A 19,750-nucleotide genomic window follows, 5' to 3' on the forward strand; every position below is an offset into this window, starting at 1 on the left:
TTTGACCCAAACAGTACTACAGGGAACAGGACTTTCAACACTGAAGTGCTGAGTTAGATGGGTTCGTTGATACATACATATATATATATATATATTTGATGATGAAAGTTGAAAGGGCATTTGGTGTGTGTGTGTGTATTCATTTACCTAATTGTATTATATGGAAAGGGCAGCTATGCTCGTGGTGACCCGTCTTTGTATCTTGAAACATCTAGTTTGTTTTTTAATTCATGTATGGTGTTTGCACACACTATTGTTTCGTCCAATTTGTTCCAGACATCTACCACTCTGTGGATTTTTTTTTTTCAGGTTTCTTCCATAACTGTCCTTTTTGAGTTTCTTTTTATGTCCCCTTGTTTTTCTTCTATCCCAATTTAATAAGTCTTCTCCATGAAGAACTTCCATGCCTTTCATAATTTTGTAAATGACCAACAGATCACCTCTTTCTCTTTTTTGTTCCAGGGTTGGTAGTTCCACTTTAGACAATCTTTGCCCATATGTCAGTTTTGAAAGTGTTCGGGCTATCTTTGTTATTGCTCTCTGGATTCTTTCTATTTTCCTTATATTCTTTTTTGAACTGGGTGTCCATAGTGTTGCTATGTACTCCAATCTTGGCCTTATCAGTATGACTAGTATTTTCTTTACCATTACCTCATCCAAATAATTAAAAGCCATCTTTATCAATCTTAATAAATTGTAGGTTTCTCTGAATATTTTGGTTATCTGCTTGTCTGGGGACATGTCTTTGGTGATGATTATTCCTAGGTCCTTTTTTGGAACCAACTTTCTTTACTTCCTTTGCACCGATTTTATATTGTCCTAATATTCTTTTTTTTTCTTACTTTTTCCAAATTCCATTATACTACATTTCTTAATGTTTAAGTCCACTTCCCACTCCTGGCTCCATTCCCAGACCTTGTTCAGATCTCTCTGTAGCCATTCACAATCTTCTTCTGTACTTACTTTCTTTAGTAGTTTTGAGTGTGTGTATATATATACATACCCATATATATATATATATATATATATACATACATACATATACCATGGGCTTTTTCCCCCTTACATGGGGGGGTAGCCAAAAAGAAAAAGGCATAGAAATCACTCCCACCCATTTCATTTCCCATATATTCCACTCCCCTCCACCCTCCTCCCTCCCTCCTATCTTGGCACCTCCTGGATGACGGGTCATCCCTGCATCCTGTCCACTGCCCTGAGTCAGAAGCAGTGTCGCAAGACACAGCACATCCACAGCAAGGCCGCTTCATAAATTCAGCGACCCCCCCCTCTCCATCCCCTCATATATATATATAAATGTATATATATAAATATATATATATATATATATATATACACACACATATATATATATATACACATATATATTTTATATATATACATATACATATATATATATATAAATATGAAGTTATGTAAGCTTTATTAACAACTACAGACACTTTACAACTAAAGCTAGTTAAGTTACTCACAGAGATTTTGGTGAAGATATAAAGGATAACTGAAAGAACTGCTAAGCACATCCGGATACGCCGTCCACCATACCGTTTCCTCATATATTCTGGTAATGTCGTCACCTGTAATGTTATGGATATAAATAGAAAGTAAAATGTACTTAGGGACCAAGATCAACTGGAAGTTGGGTCACAAACAGAACATCTTAGTATGGTCAACCAATAGTAGTCATACAGTACAATAATGTGATTTTTAACATAAAGCATAGTGCTACATTTTTCATTTTAAACCCTAGTTACATTTGTGATAATGACAACAGAATTCTCTATGATATCAAGGGAGGGAGGGGGGGGGATGAATGAGAGAAATCCTGTAACAGTGAACAGAGGTCAAGATATGATGAATGGGTTACATTATGAGTGAGAGAGGGAGACTGAGCATGGAGGAAGGTGGAGAAACTGTCAGTTGGATAGGTTGTAGAGGGCAGAAGGAGGGAATAGTTCTTACAGGTCACTATATGCTGACTGAGAGGGGCAATGGTGAAGGGAGAGGAAAAATAAAACAAGATACAGTGTGAGGTGGACTGATGATTTGAGAAATTACATAATAGTAAATCACGTGATGTTAAGCAAAGGTAAAGTAGAGGTAGATGGAGTAAACTTAAGGGGATGACTGAGGATAAGATGGATGGATGAGTGAAAGGGGCTTTAAGGAAGAGGAGAATGTCTGCTAAGCAAGTAAGGGAGAAGGCAGGGGATAGGAGCGAGTTGAGGATGGTTGTGTATGGATGATATTTTGATGCAGCACAATGGGCTTTCTCCCTGTCTTCTCTATTTTCCCCATGAGGGGATGGGGAGGGGAAGTCACCGTGTAACTAAAGTGGCCCTGTTATGGATGTCCTGTACTTTGTTGCATTGCTTCTGACCCAGGCAGTGGGTAGGAGACAGAGATGACCCTTCATCCACAAGGAACTAAGATGAGAAGGAAACAAGCATGGTGGATGGGAGTGGAATGGGTGGAAGCAGGGCATGCCTTGATTTGGCTACCTTCCTTATAAGGGAGGTAGCCTAACCTAACCTAACCTAATATATAGATATATCTGGAAGAGATGAGTGTTAGGCAGTGTAGTTTGTGGTTCTCTGTCTTCTGTATGGGAGTCAATTCTATGATGATTGGAATTTATTTCGAGGCTGATTCTCTGTTAGTAATGTTTTTATGTGGGGCAAGGAATAGAACTTAATCATGTGAATGTAATTCTACCTTGTCATGTATGTGATTTCTCTATTGGGTTGATTTCTTGGGGGAATTTGGTGAAGTATAAAACTTGGCAGTCTACTGTAGAGTGCGTGTTCTATGACCTGAATGTGTATGAGCTTTTACATGGATTTATAGCAGGGTACTGGAAGCAGGTTATTGTGGATATTTGAACAATACTGCTGGAGTCGTTTTTACATTGCATTTATGTGATATGGTGTGAGGAGTGGAAAGGTTCCTGGACTCTAGCAAAGAATTGCATGTCTATCATTCTCATGTCTTGCTCAGGGAGGACTTTCATTTTATATTGTAATGTTCTATAAAATGTTTAAAGCAGCCTGTTATTATTCACTTCATTTTCTGCTGTTTGCAGGGTTTCATTGTTTTCTTAACTGTTGAACATTATGGTGTTGATGCATAGTTAAATGTAATTCTTATGAGTTGTTTACATACAGTGGTAAGTGGTTCTGCTCTCTAAAGCTAATGCATGCAACTGTTCTAAGTATGGTCCAGTTTCTCATTTGCTTTTGTTAATGTACGGGAAAAAGATCATGTGTGTATCAAATATGGAGCCTGATATTTCAGGAATTTTGCCCAGTGGAAGAAGTTGACCATTTAATTTGACTACTGGGTGCCTTTTAGATTACCGTAGTCAGGGATAAGCAATGTCATTGAAGGTATCTGGGCAGATGAAAACATTCTGTTTTGTGTTGGCCATATTTTCAGTTTACTATAGCTGATATAAATGCATGCTTTTAAATTTTTGGTGCATATACCAGTTCAACAAAGAAAAGATTAAGGATATCAGTTTTTATCTTTTGACTTCTAAACTGGGTAAAACATCAAAGATGACTGCTGTGGCAGGTTTAAAAAGTAAATTAAGTACTGGACAACTAACTTCCTTTCACTTTGAACTTCCTCAAATACTAGGTGTCAAAAAGAAAAAAATCCAAACCAAATCCTGGAATAAGGGAACAAATACACAAAAATAAACACTTACCCCACTTGCAATAAACACTGGCAGGAACACCCAGCCAAGCAACTGCAGGAGGACAAGAGCCTGCAAGGTTATATAGGGTGTTAACATTCTTGGAAGATATAGTGTTGTTGCTGACATTGACCTTACATTGAGGGAGGAAGGTGATTTTAAAATAGTGGTTTACAAGACTGAGTTGTTGATTTCATAACACTTCTCTTTAAGGTTTTTCTTTAATGCACTTCAGATCTTTGCTTCTGAACCTTTAAGTGTTATAGTTTTTTTATGACAACAAAACACATGATTTATATTTGCATAATCTTATGTACCTAGTCATATTTTACAAATATGATTAGGTACATCCTAGTCATAACATCCTATTTCTTATGGTAACATCTGTTTCATGGTTATGATACTGGCAGTAAATAAACATATTGCTGCCTGTAGTAATCTGTGATCATCTCCCCTCTCCTTATGGTATTTAAGACAACTTTTGATTCACATATAGTGAAGTGGAGCGACTTACATTAAACTCAAATGCCCCGACTGCAATACCAGAGGCAGCTCCAGACCCAGCCAGTCCAATGAAGTGCTCAGACCCGATGTTGCTGGCAAAGATTGAAGCTCCCACCTGTTCAGGAAGGAGGAAAGGGTAAGAAACTTTTATGCAGTATCTAAGATGAATCAAAATAGTACTATATATTACATTCTGATGAATGCAAATGGGCAAAATGCATGCTACAAAAATTTATGGATAAAAAAGGAACTGAGTGATAAGGAAAAAGAAGAAAAACACTTAAACTTAAAAAGGAAGATAAGGAAAAGAATGAGAAAAGAACAGAAAATGAAAGGAAGGAGTTTTTTTGAGTGATGGACTTGAGACTGAGGAAATGGTACATAAGGGAAAAAGAAATACAAGAGCAAAAAGAAAAGGAAGAAAAGAAAAAAATTAGAGATAACATATATTAACATAGATGGATTGATTTTAGGAATAGATGAACTGAATGACTATCTGGAACAAGAAAAAACTGATACAATGGGGATTGTGAAGACAAAATTGAAAGGATCATTACCACCAAATAGTATAGGCCAAGGATTATATAATTGTTGGTTCAGAAATAGAGAAACAAAGCAGGGTGGAGGAGTCATGTTGCTAACCAAGAAAGGCCTAAATGCGACAAAAATCACAGAAGGAGAGAACAATGTGGAGTTGATTATGATAAGAGTTGAGGATAGAGATATGATAAATAGAAAGTATGCAGTGATCTATGTCCTGCCTAAAACTCATGCATGGAATGAAAATGAACACTCCAAAATGCTGGAAGACACAAGAAAAACACTAAATGAAATACTAAAGAATGAAGGAAATTTGGTAATTATGGGTGATTTTAACTCGAAAGAAATATGTTGGGAAGAAATGATTGTGAAAGGTGGAGAAGATCGATGGGGAAACATATTACTGGAAATGACCATTGATTATACATTGACGTAATGGGTCAAGGAAAATACCAGATATAGAAATAATGATGAACCCTCAAGATTGGATTTGATATTCACATCAGAACCTGAAATTGTGGATAAAATCGAATACAAGACACCAATTGGAAAAAGTGATCACATACTACTAGAACTAGAATCAAATGAAGAAACAAATATAGAAATAAACAAAAACACAGAAAAAGAAGACTAATGTATAACAAAACAGATTTTGGGAAACTTAGAAAATTCTTTCAAGAAGCAAATTGGGAAAAATTTAATAATGAAGAAACAAAGGTGGAAGAGAAATGGACAATTTGAAAGGAAATCTATAATGAAGGAGTGGATAAGTATGTACCTAGACAAAAACAGGAAAGGGTATATATAAAATCCTGGTATAATAAAAAGTGCAGTGAGGCAAAAGACATAAGAGATAAAGCCTGGAAAACATGGAAAAAGAAAGAAAAAAATCTGAGAAATGGAAAATATACAACAAACTAAGAAATGAATATGTAAAAATATGTGGGGAAGAAAAAAGAAATTATGAAAAGGACATAATAGACAAATGTAAAGATCAACCCAAATTATTTAATAGATATGTAAATGGCAAACTAAAAAATAAACAGGAAATACTTAGATTATGTCTAGGTAACAGAATACACAGAAGATATAGAAATGGCAGATATTATGAACAAACATTTCAAATCTGTATTCACCAAAGAGGAAAAAAATCTACAAAACTGTGATCAAAGAATTGAAGTAAGATTTCCTCCAATAAAGAAATTAAGTATTACTCAGAATGAAATATGGAATCAAATATTAAAGCTTGATGTTAACAAGTCACATGGCCCGGACAGAGTTGCAAACTGGATACTAAAGAAATATATAGATGAACTAACAGGAAAAATATACAAAATGATTGAATGCTCACTCAAAGGAAAACTACCAGGAGACTGCAAAAATGTCAATATATAAGGGGGGGAAATAAGGAAGACCCAACAAATTATAGACCAGTGTCCCTAATGAGTAAAATAGTTAAAATTTGTGAGAGAATCATCAAAGATGGACAAAATATCTGGAGGAAAATAATATATTGAACCCAAGGCAATTTGGATTCAGACAGGGAAGATCATGTACCACTAATTTGATCTTTTTTCTATTCAAGATTGATAGATATTTTGCAAGAAATGGATGGTTGGGCAGACTGTGCCTTCCTGGACCTACAAAAGGAATCTGATAAGGTACCACACAGAAAATTACTATATATAAATTGGAAACAATAGGAGGCATACATGGAAAACTATTGAATTGGATGGAGGACTTCCTACATAAAAGAAAAATGAGAGTAGTGCTCAAAGACAAAAACTCAAAATGGGATAAATGAGCAGTGGTGTAAAACAGGGGTCAGTACTAGTTCCAATAATGTTTGCTATATATGTAAATGACATGGATGAAGGTTTTGAAAGTTATATGAACTGCTTTGTGGATGATGCAAAATTATTAAAGAGAATAAACTTTGAAATAGAAAAAGAATTTAAGAACAAACTTGATCTTGCGAGATACAAAAAACAGGTCACCATGAGCATAACTCCCCTTTACATATAATACAACTAGGTAAATACATGTGAAGATCCACACAAACACATGAGGACACAAGAAAAAAATAAGAAAGACAGTTACAGAAGAGATCTGAAAAAAAAAACTGCTTTCCACACAGAGTAATAGATACATGGAACAAATTGAAAGAGAAAACAGCGAGTGCTAAAATTATACATGATTTTAAGAAAGAATTGGATGTGGAGAGATACAACTGTGGGTCACTATGAGCATAGCTCTCCTCCCACAAAATACAACTAGGTAAAATACACACACACATAGCATGTATAGGTTAGGGAAATATAAGAGAAATTGTGCACCTCCAATGAAAATAAAGTTCAAGTCACAAGCCATAGCAAACGAAGTAATCAGCAAGCCTTGGAAGATAAAAAAATACTTTCATTAGGAAAGATGCTAACAAAGAGGAACAAGGAAACATGAAAACACTTAGAGGACACCAAAGCCACAAATAATAGAAGAACCCAAGAAGGAAAATAGCTCTTTTTTTTTTTTTCTTTTTGTGAGTTGTCAATCAGAAGGTGAGGAAATGGTTTCTAAGAAAACAAGAAGGCAGTATCACAAAGGAAGCACTTCAAGTAAACTTAGAATAGCATATGATAATGTTGATGGGTTACTATTAGCTAGACTGAAAGTAAATGACTACTTAAGGATAAACAAGCCTGATATTTTGAGACTAAATTCACCCAAAAATCTGACCTACAGTTGGGGAACAATAGATGCACCTCCTGGAAATGAAACAGATAAGATAAATTGGGTGGAGGGGTAATGTTTTTGATGAAAAGTGACATAAAGGTGGAATAAGTAAATACAAGTAAGGGCAAGGCTGAAACAATTCACCTAAAGATTAGTACTAAGTAGAGCCCTTACATGGCTAAGTGCCGCCCCCCTAAATGTGCCCCCATGGTGATGATGAGTAAAGGTTCTCTGTGACAGACAGCATGAATCTATCGGTAAAGATGAAATTTGGGGATTTTCATTTTTTTTTTTGGGGGGGGGGGGGTAAGTGGGTTGTTTATTATTTTTCATAATCATTTTTTGTTGACAGGCTGAAGAAATGGGGCTTCCTTATTGTGTCATTCTGTGAGAAGAAAATGGGGGTGAAGGGTACCTGCTCAAGGTTGTCCATGACTTTGGGAATGGAAAGGCCAGCTATGGGGAGTTTTGCCAATGTCTGTTATAGTCTATAAAGGATGCCAGTGATTTGGCACTATTCTGGCACAATAATTTAAGTGCCACCCCAGGACAAAGTGCCACCCCCCTAAATGTGCTGCCCCAGAGCATATCCCCTCTCCCCCACATGTGAGGGCCCTGGTACGGAGGGGCACAATAAAAGAGACTTCATTATAGCATATGTTCTCCCCAAGACCAAAAGATTGGAATGAAACTGAATATCAAGAAATGTTATCGGACACAGCTCTTTTCCTAAGGGAAAACTATTACATGGTGACCGCACCATTGCTATATGTTCCAGTCTGGGACAAATACTTTCCATTTTTTTTTCATCATGCCCTCGTCCATGTAATGAAATACCACTTTTAAATTATTTAGCAACCGTTGTTCCTTTATGTGACTTTATGTGACTTAGCCATATCGCCTCCCTGAGCTCAAAAATCGCACCCTGGGGGGCGATATCACCCCCGTTGAGAATGACTGATCTAGGTTAATAACAGAAACAAAAATAAGGCAAAGTTCGATCAATAGAGGGAAAAGACGGGACCCCACGCTTCCAACCCCTTATAGTACAACTAGACTAGTGTTTCCCAATCTTGTTTTCAGGGGGTCCCAATATGATACTCATGATATCACCGCGATCCCACTAATGTATTTGTATGTTAATATATATATATATGACTAGTTATTGACTGTAAAAAGTAGGAGACAAGTAAGAAAGACACGAGAAAGGTAATTACAGGTTATAAATGACAAAGTTAACATAATTGAATTTTATAATAGCAATATGAATTTAAAAATCTAGCATACAAGATGTCTTGGCGACCCCAGGAAAACCGCTTGGCGGACCCACTTCGGGTCGCGTCCCCAGGGTTAGGAAGCAGTGAGTTACTAGACGGATAAATACTTACCGGAAGCCACCACATGAAGCGTCCAGCCAGGAAGTATCCAGCCACCGTGCCTCGATTCGGTCGAAACATCGACTGAGGACAAATAGGAAATAAAGTTAACTTGAGAAAGAATTCGTCTTCATTGACAACACAGCTCTTAATACTAAAAATTATTACTTTCTCTGTTAACTCTAGTACTTGCATATGTTCGCGGGGCCGTATACTGTAAAAGAATCATGACATTATATTATACAACTCGATCACAGAGCTAAAAGTTAATGTTCCTTGCACCTGTGATTCTAGAACATCTGCCAAAGATGAAAGATGGTTTTGACGAAAACTCTTCAACTTTTTTACGACAACAAATGCGAGCAAGGAGACAAAATCGGGGATCCTAGAGCGAATATCAATCAAGAAGATATTCCCTTTCCTTGTGTCGCCAGACTGCTTCGAAACGATACACAATAACAACAGCGAACTAGGACGAAGTGGGGAGGGGGGTGCAAGCAGCCTAATGACGTCAACTTTTAGGTTTATTGGGTTGTTTGGTTGATACTTATTTTCTTTTTACATACAGACTCTACTAATAGTTATAACCATGAGCGCCAGCAGGAGGAAGTTCCGTTTTTGACGAGCGTACCATCTCTGTGACGTAACAATTCGCCTCAGCAGGGGTGGCGCGGCACCTTACCGTCCCCCCTTCCGAGGCAACCCTCTTGAGAGCACACCCTACCCCTGGCGCCGCCTGAGGTTGAGGGGCGCCCTCCCACCTTCCTGATCTTCCTCTGGGCACCACCACTCCAACGGTAGCATCAACCCCATCTCCTGTTTCATGTGTGACCTCAACCGGGCGGGTGACAGCCCCCCCCCCCCAAAAAAAAAAATGAATACATAAAAATAATAAGAAAAATAAGACAATTTAATAAATAAATAAATAAGTCCTCTCCGTTCCGACGGCTTGAAGAGGAATCGAGCTAGTCGTCTCGACTGACTGGAGAGGATAGAGGTGATGACAAGACAGGAACAGTTTAGTAGGCGTGGCGTGAAGTGACGTCACTGATTGCGTCATATCGTCGTGCGGATTCTTATAAAAAGACAACAGTGTGAATTCGGGTTGGAGGTTGAAGAGTTTTCATTGCTCCTATGATGCCTCTCCGTCTGCCTGCGCTCACATCTTCCTTTATATCTGCCGGTATCAGCTTTTGTTAGTGAACGCCAATGCAGTGAAGGGGTTGAAATGATAACGGGCAAATAGTTCTCGGCCACTCATTAATCGCCCGTGCCCGATCACGAAGTTTGCAAATTTTGTTCTTGTTGGGAAATCTTGATCATTTGATGGAAGGAAGGCAGAGCAGATTTCGGGAACTTTGAATCTCGGTTGAGGGTTGATCGAGATCTCGTTTTGCCTTGAGGGGGGAGGAGTAAGGCATGAATATATCAAGTAGTAGTAGTTGGAGGATGCCAGATTTTTTCTTTTTTTTTCTATTTCCGGTCTTGGTTCCCAGGGCGCGAAGCGACACAATGCAAAGGAGAGAAGAGGCTGAGACGAGAACTACCCCTCCCTCCCCTTCCCTTCCAGAATCTTCCGAACCACGCGCGACTGTTTTGAATATGGGTGGCTCTTTCCACTATTAAACCTCATACCATACTTCATCTATTTCTATACAATCCAATGTCACCTCTGTAAGATATCTTTCTGGCTGACTGCCAGCAATGTGATCGAGTTTAACGGGGGTAGGGGACGTCGTGCTACGATGGGAGCTGATCTCTTTCTGATCAATACCGGTTATCAAGGTTATCAACAACAAGCAACCAACTATTCCGAATTCTCCGATTTCTTTATTTATCATCCTCCGCTTTTGGCTGGAGTTACAGGGTTGTGGCTCGCTGGCTTCGCTCTCTTCGCATTTTCACGTGGCCATGGGTTGCCACGTCACCCTCATCACTGGCATCCCTACCACACAGGGCAAAAGTGTGGACCAAAAGGTCTCCTGTCGGCATGCTCTGCCTTTGTAATCCTTTGTGACACACTAATCGGGTTAAGAGGCGTCCCATCAGGCTCTGAAATATTTATGCCTGATCCTTCAGTTACCTTAGGAACAGTGACAGGCCCAAAGAGGTCCTGCGCAGCCTATGTCCACCAGTCTGTACAATTCTGCTTCGCCCCGTCCCACCGTGGACATGTAATGAATTTCGTGAGGACACGTCACTTGGAGGCCAATCTCCCGCCAGATTGAGTCCCAATGAGCGAGGATAGGGTGAGAGGGTGAGGGTGGTCAGGGAGGCGGAGTTTCGTGAAACGTTGACATGAGTCACAAGACAACGACACATTATTATAATTTTTCTTTTTTTTGGGGGGGAGGGTCGCCGCGGTGGCAGCGGCTACTATTACCATTACCATCACCACCACCATTACTGATACTACTACTAGAACCACCACCACTTCTATTACTACCACCGCCACCACTTCTGTTACTACCTCCACCGTTACTACAACTACTACTACTACTCTCCATCCCGCCGCTGCAGCTAGGAGTGAAAACTATCGTCCCCAACGGCCCTTGGCACTCTGCAGTAGGCGCCTGGGCAATGCTGGGAGGACGGCGGGGCGTCGCGTTGACGTGGTATGTACTCCTGCTGCTAAATATACACTAAAAAAGGTAAAACAGTGCTAGGCCGCTTGCTTGCAGGACAGGGAAGGATAATCGAACTGCAAAGAAAGTTGGACGGAGATGCGGTGGCCCATATTCGCATGATCCTATTCTGTGTTAAATACCGAATGCAGATGTTTTATTCACATGATAGCCAAACACAACCAGGCCTGATCATAATCTCGACTGATCGAAAATACAGTCGCCTTACCCCAACCTGAGAGTGTCTGGCCTCTGAGTTCTCGACCAACAGCAACGGTTTGGAGGAGGAGTGGGGAGGAGCAACAGGGGAAGGCTGGGGGACGATACCATCGGGGAAACGATCCACGTAACCAGTAGTGCATACTTGCCTTCCTTCGTTGCGCCAGCAGCATCCCGGGAATTTTATTTCGTGTTCACAATACCTAGCCTAAATCTACCGTGTTAAGTGGGTCAGTCCCTCATCCGAAATCCACACTCAAATTCCACTAGTTTATTTACCTATTTATTTATTAAGAGTAGAGATGACTAACCAAAATGAGTCAATTTGGCCAGGCGATTTGATTCAGCCAGCATGTAAGGCTTGCTCTGCATCATTTAGCAGCGGTTTTTTGTATAAAAAAAAAAAAAAAAATCTTGTAGTCCACGAGACAAATTCGCTAGTTTGGACTTGAGAGCGGACGAACAATCGTAAACAGCGATTTGATCTGAGCATTTATTTTTTATTTCATCCGACCTCGTTCTGGACCAAAAGGTCTTCTTCATCAACGTAACTCACTGCAACACAAATGCTTGGCTGCCGCGACATGACCTTGAGGCAGGGCCAGCTTCAGTCTCGGGTCCTGCCACTTGAAGATTCGCAGTCAGCAACCGAGAGCCTTTCGTTGTAGACTTGTAAACAATATATATATCTATATATATATATATATATATATATATATATATTGTTTATGTGTGCGCTATTGCGAACACTTGAACCTGACCTATGGTGTATGAGAACAAACACAGAACACATCTTTCGTCGATGGGGAGTATTTCAGTGTGTGTGTGATTCACCATGGTCTTGGATCACGTGTTGGGCTCGTGATCGACAGCTATTTCCCTCCCGGAAGAGAGTTCAGAGTTCATATGTGTGTATGTGTTTATATATATATATATATATATATATATATATATATATATATATATATATATATATATATGCCGTTCAAGTGGGTGCTGTACAAAGAAAATATATTGATCAATTACTTTTTGGCTAAACTTCTTTTTTCATATTTGCTGTGTCACACGACCTTCGGTGGTATGTGCTGACACACAGACACACAGACGCACGCACACTCATACCACCCAAAAACGCGCTCGCTCATTGCATAAGCCAACGATGCATTTCCTCAGCCACACGCTGGCACTGGGTCAAGTATTACGTGGACCAAGACCCCAAAATCCCCCAGTTTGACATAGTTCGCTCTAGTGTAAATAAGTAGATAAATGAATAGATGCATTAAAGAATAAATAAATCATAGATAAATAAATGACAAAATAACGTTGTGCAGAAGCAAAAACAACGAAACGAAGAAAATTCTCTTGTCCATTTCCACGTGGACTGGCGCGTGAAGGCGGGTGACTACCAAACTGCGAGTTTACTGAGCACCGAACTTTTGAAACTCCCGGCTCGAGACAAAACGCCTCAGTTCCCTACTCTCTCCTTGTTTATCACCCCTTTTTCTCCCTCTTTCTTCCCTTCACACACACAATGTGCACATACATGCACAAGTATGCGCACAACAAACAATTGAAGCTTGTTGGTATTTACCCAGTCGCTAGTGCCGTCGTTTTATGTAATACACACACACACACGCACACACACACACAAACATTATATATATATATATATATAAATATATATATATATAAATATATATATATAAATATATATACATATATATATATATGTATTCACACACATACATATATACAGTATATATGTGTATGTATGCACACATACACATGCACACGCATACACACAGGAAAGAAAATCAAGAAAGACAGCTATAGAAGAGATGTGAAAAAGAACAGCTTTCCTCACAGAGTAATAGACAGTTGGAACAAGTTAGATGAGAAAGTGGTGTGTGCAAAAACAATACATGAATTTAAAAATAGTTTAGATAAAATGATATATGAAGACGGGACACCACGAGCATAGCTCCCCTTCCCGTAAAATACAACTAGGTAAATACACACATACTACTCGATAGAGTTGTGGTACCGCGTTCGACCGCTAATTCAACGATTCGAGTTCAAGTCTCACCCAGGGCTAAAGATATCAACATGGCTACACTGCGAGCCCGTGCGCCAACTCTGGTGGGCAAGAAGTTAGCTGTGTGTGAAAGGTCACAGCATTGGTCATAGTTTGGGCTATGGATAAGCTCTAAACTCTCATTCGGCAGGGAAACATATGCTGACCACGTACCCTAAGACCTTGATGTATCACACATACGCACGCACACAAAGACACACGCGAATATATATATATACACATATACAGGGGAGTGAGATTTGTTAGAAGTAGGAAACGTCACTTAGAAGATGGCACCGCTCTAGAATCGAAGCAGGGACTTCCCACTTGCCCGGCAGGAGTGTCTACCGATTACAACACGGTCACCTCAAGTACCCACACACACTATCAACCGCTACGGTCCCAACCCGCCACGAGTCCGTCCAGGTGCATGCACCGCTACGGGAATATACAACGCCACAAAAGTGATACAAGAGATAACAGTCCGCATTAAAAGTCACTACTGGGGTTCTTACAGCACAGAATAGTGAAGCTTTTAAATTACGGTTCACAGGGATAACTCAGGTTACAGGAATATATTGCATAATTATCCGCTTCGCACTGTGTTGTAAGGTACGGACTAATCGAATGCGTCATTATCATTATTTGTGCAGTGTTTGTGTTGTTTTTGTTGTTGCTGTTGTTGTCTGTATTGTCAGACGTGCCCTGTCAAAGGATTACAAAGGCGGAGTATGCCGACAGGAGACCTTTTGGTCTATAACTAGGTCGGATGCGAATAAAAGTTACAATAATGATAAATAAAAACATAATATAAATAATAATAAAGGAAATAAATAAATAAATGTATAGGTATAGTTAAATAATAAACAAACAGATAAATAGTAAATAATAAATTGACATAACTGTCCTGGCTGCATCGCACTGGAGGTGCATTCAGATTGATCCCCAACCGTTACAGGTGACTGCAAAGGCGACGTTTTCGTACACAGATAAACAAACTTTCTCCTCCTCGTCGTCTCCAACCGTCCTCCCTACCGCATCTCGAGCACTGCGTCGCGTCGTATGCATGCGGCGTGACCCTGTCCGCATGGAAGTCTACGGTCAATATGGACCCAATTTTCTTCTAAAAGCGTGTCATGGAAAATACAGTGCTTATCAAGAAATCGTCAAGCAGAACATTTCAGTAGGTGTGGAAATGAAATGTGAAAATGAAATGCCCAAATTTTCATCTCTTCATCAGAGTTTATTGTATTTGTTTGGACCATTATCAGAGTGCTTTAGACACATGTACCTTCTAATTACAGAAACTGTTTAATGCACAGGTGTCTGATAGAAACCAGGCGGGGAGGCGATCCATCGTCGCCCCCCCCCCCCTAAAAAAAAAAAAAAATGACAGGGCTTTGCACTATCAGGGGTTTCTCACTTCCCACTGCATGGGAGTATGATGGTGAGAAACCTATAAAAAGTGTGTGTGTGTGTGTGTGTGTGTGTGTGTGTGTGTCACGGACGGGTTCTTAGGAACGTTCGCTCTTTTTCCAGGACCGGTGGACATTTGGAATCCTCTGAATGCCCCCACCACCACCCCTCCCCCACCCTCCGCCCCACTACACTGGGCTTTCCGTTACCTTCCCAATGCCGCTGTTGAATTGTCGACATTTTTTTTTACCTCACTACTTTCTTCATCATCCTCGCTGTGCAGCCTGGCAGGTGTTCCAGACAGCATCCCCTGTGCTGGCCCCAAATGTCTTTGCCATGCCACCCATTCTATGTAACACCTGATAAGCATCTACAGAATGTTATTAAGTCTACTGAAGTCGTGACCGAATTGTGAGATGTCATTCCGTCATTGGATGATCTAAAAATATTTTTTTTCAATAACGTTGACTAGAAATATTTGAGATGGTTGTTCCCATTGGAACTATTAAATACTTGTTACTATTAACGATGACACACAATTTTTCATTTTCCCTGTCGTTAAATTACTTATCTTGCAATTATCATCGCACTTTTTTCAAAACATCTCAGATCATTACAAAATATTTATATACAAGATAATTAATTGTTGGGATGCTAGGGGAACGGGTTCTTGGACATAAACGCGCAACTGTAATATACATATACTGTATACATACATATATATATATATATATATATATATATATATATATATATATATATATATATATATATATATATATATATATATATATTGGTATAAATGGGCAGTAACTTCTCTTGTAGACATGTTCGATTGGACCAGAGTTAATTCTATATCCACTATCTTCTTAGTAATTTTAAAATAGTGGATATAGAATTAGCTCTGATCTTCAATCGAACATGTCTACGAGAGAACTTACTGCCCATTTATACAGAAACAAACCATTCGGAAAATTGAGAAAATCACTAAAAAGATAGTGAATATAAAATTAGCTCTGGTCTTCAATCGAACATGTCTACATATATATATATGCATATACATATATATATATACGTATACATATACATATATATATATATATATATTATGTCTATAGCACATCTAACTATAAAAGGGGCCGTCAATGTCTGTTGTAGCAACATCATTCCGAAACGGTGGAGTGTGAGATAGCAGAGGAAAGAAATAATCAGAAAGCAAGGATAGTAGAAGTTAGAAATGATCAGCGTTCTTAATTGTGTGGATATATTTCGAGAGTAATCCCCACAAAAAATAAAATAAAGTAAAATAGAATAAAATAAAATGAAAAATAAATCTTGATCAGTTTTCATTTCTACCATCCCTTCGCTCTGCTACCTTTCTTTACTTCCCCTTTGATTCCATCTTTTGAGAGCGATACAATCCCCAAAGATAAAAGAAAACTAACTTTCTTTGAGTAAAGATTAGTCCCACATCATAAAAGAAAGGTGGTGTATCATCCACTACGATGGCTCTATCCACATCCCACACACCCAAAATCAGAGATGGTAGGGGTGGGGTGGAAGTATAGTACGACAGTTTTCAGTCTCCTTCTATTGCGCTTGCCTCATTCTTTCCCCCAGGCTCTTTCATTCCCATCACTTTCCTCTCTCCCTTTTACACTCGCCTCTGTGGTGCACCCACCATATCGTCAGCCTCATAAAGAAAGTGCCTAAGTCATTTCCCCAACTTTCCGGGAAATCGAAAAAATATGTTTTTTGAACGTACGTAAAGCTACTTCTTACTTAATTTTAACCTGCGCGGACATTAGATTGGCAATAGTACCACACGGTGAAGGATTGGTTTGGGCAAAAATCCAAAAATCGGCGAAAAATGACTTAGGCAATTCCCTTAATGAAGATGGCGATACTGATATTTTCTTCTTTTTTTCCAATGGGGCATAGCTTCGCTTTCTTATATCTTGTTCCCGGTCTTCCTCTCCTTTTTCTTCCGCACAACGAGCATTTACAATGGCAGAGCTTGAATGAATATGACATGAATCTTTTCAGTCCGCGAACCTTGAAAAAAAATCGTAATTGTTTACCCAAGTGTATTTCAGAACTTCGTATTACATTTACATTCAATTCCCTTGGCTGGATCATTGGCGCGCGGGACATTAAAACAAGGTAGCGTCTGTATAATCAACGTACTTCACCGTCTTGTAACGGTCTACCCGTACACGGCGTCACTTTTCTTTCTTCTTTGGCTGCCACCAAGTTCCTCTGTCTATTTTAGTAATACTCCTTCGATAAGAGAGCTTACAAAATATCCCCATTGAATCCTTCCATATCAGGCAGCACATTTTTCACCATTATCTGTTTGTTGTCGCTTCGCTGTATTAGTTATTGTGCCACCCCACCCTCCCCTCCACTCCCTTCGGTAGCCCGGATGAGCGGGGCAGTCTCATCTTACTAAGGACTCTCAAGAAACAGGGCAGCACTGGGCTGTGAAAACTGCGGAGAATCAAAGGGTGGAAACATTTCGCTTGTTGTATTACTACTACTACCACTACTACTACTATTGCTAGTGTTACCAGAGCCCTCAATCTCACATGATATTTCATTTCTTTGTTATTTTTGTGGGTTGTTATCTGCATTTTTAAATGAATCTACTGAGGCGAACGAACGAACGAGCGAGCGATTGCGATGGCGTTGTCATGATAAGGAAAGTCAGCTTCGGACATCAGGAAGGAACCTTGAAAGATGCGTCTGTACTCTGCGAAAACACACCATACGACTTGACCTTGGCGGGTGTGCCTGGAACCACTTGAAACCACGTGCTTGGTTCTGCGACGTGACTGTGCAGTGACGTCATCACCATCACCCTGTCTGACGCCACAATGCCGCAGTTGAACCACGTGCTTTGCTGTGTCTCGTAAATGCACTGGTTCCCGGCGTTGAAAATGTCCATGCTTCATTCCGTTTTGCTCGTGTGAATGCTTATATATATATATATATATATATATATATATATATATATATATATATATATATATATATATATGGCGTTAAGAATCCTAAAGTTATCACGTAAGCATAAATGTTAAAATTGTCACGGGTGTGATTCACCACCAGTGAATGCAAGCGACTCTTTATAAGCGCCATATTGTTCTTGGTACTCTTCGATCTATGCGAAATGTTTGGCTGGGTGAGGAGTCTCACTCGTGGCGCGAATCCACGGAGACCAGCTCCTCTCCAACGGATATCGAAGCGTAAATAGTTCGTTTCCACTCAGTGTAATTTATATATACATAACACGTACAACAATCTGTAAAATGCACGATCGTGCAGGATAATGTAACATTATACCTGAACTCCATGCCAGGAATTACGGTCGTGATAAATATTCACAGCTTGTTCTTAAAACTCGTTGAAAAATTAATGAACCAACAACTCGAGCACATACAACTGTCCTTGAGTTGCCGCACACATGGACCTTGAACAATTTTATCTATATCAAGTCATGCCCTACACCCCATCCTGCCCACCCATCAAATCTTATCTTAGAAAGCATAAACATTGCATAGTTGACGCCGCGTGTAGATATCGATAAAACTATGGGTATTTGTGATGCAAATAACTTGAAAGATTTATAATTATTTGACTTGGCTATAGATTCTCATTCCCCCACCCCAAAAAAAAAATATTGGAACACTTGGCTCCATGCTATTTCTGAAAATGAGTAAAAGTAGTACAAATTTGCTCCTGTGCTTATTCTTGTACGTGCCTTTTTTATTTATTTATACATATATTTATCTATTTATTTGTTTACATTTTTTTTTCTTTTTGGGGGCCGGGGAATGTACTTAACATGATAAATACATATACCCTTGATCGCATGCACGACGTGCGATTGAACGACCGTTGGCAGTCCGACCCTCACGCTCCACCCCCAACAGGCACCAGTCACTCTATTAACATACCCGTCCACGCGATGGACTCACAAGGAACAATTTAATGCTCCTTCCTCCCGCTCACATCTTCAGGGGATTCTGCTCACCACCGTAAGGTGTTCTCCGGCCTCCTTCTTTCAATCACATGAAGGAGTTGATGTGATTTCTCCTGGCTGCTACACGACTTCATTCGGCTGCATGGGAACGCACGCCCCAGGCGGACTGGCAGGCAGGCAGGCAAGTAGTTCATCTATTCATTGCCAAATGGAGGTATGGTGGGTAGGGAGGGGGAGATGGCACGGATATAGATAAACATAGCAGAATGGCCACGCAAACCCCAGGCCAGGTATCAGGTGTGTTAGACACAGATGTAAATAAAAAAGCTTGGCTCTATTTGTGGTGACACGGACACGGCCCTTGGACGGTATGTACGCTTGGCAAGCCCGCTGGGTCTGGAATCCACATATAAATGCATATGAAATAATTTTAATTGAAATGGCTGCAATAGGGTGGAATTAAGTGACCCACTGAAGGAAGAGAGGAGCGTTTACAGACGGCAACCGGAGAGACAATGACATAGAAGTAAAGGTGAGGGAAAAGTCGAAAGAAAGAAAAGCAGCCAT

The 19,750-nt window shown here is 39.7% G+C and overlaps 1 protein-coding gene across 1 annotated transcript in view; it reads right to left on the reverse strand.

Moving 5' to 3' along the window:
• The window catches only part of LOC143022171 (sodium/glucose cotransporter 4-like), a 95,990-nt gene that overhangs the window by 35,227 nt on the left and 41,013 nt on the right, over positions 1 to 19,750 (reverse strand). Inside the window, exons 2-5 of the mRNA XM_076180272.1 lie at positions 8,878 to 8,949; positions 4,230 to 4,334; positions 3,728 to 3,787; positions 1,491 to 1,595 (exon numbers count right to left, since the gene is read on the reverse strand). Coding sequence (XP_076036387.1) covers positions 1,491 to 1,595; positions 3,728 to 3,787; positions 4,230 to 4,334; positions 8,878 to 8,949 — 342 coding nt within the window. The remainder of the gene's footprint in view (positions 1 to 1,490; positions 1,596 to 3,727; positions 3,788 to 4,229; positions 4,335 to 8,877; positions 8,950 to 19,750) is intronic.

The sequence above is a fragment of the Oratosquilla oratoria genome, chromosome 44 (assembly GCF_046742065.1).
Source record: "Oratosquilla oratoria isolate Oo_2021 chromosome 44, ASM4674206v1, whole genome shotgun sequence".
NCBI lineage: Eukaryota > Metazoa > Arthropoda > Malacostraca > Stomatopoda > Squillidae > Oratosquilla > Oratosquilla oratoria.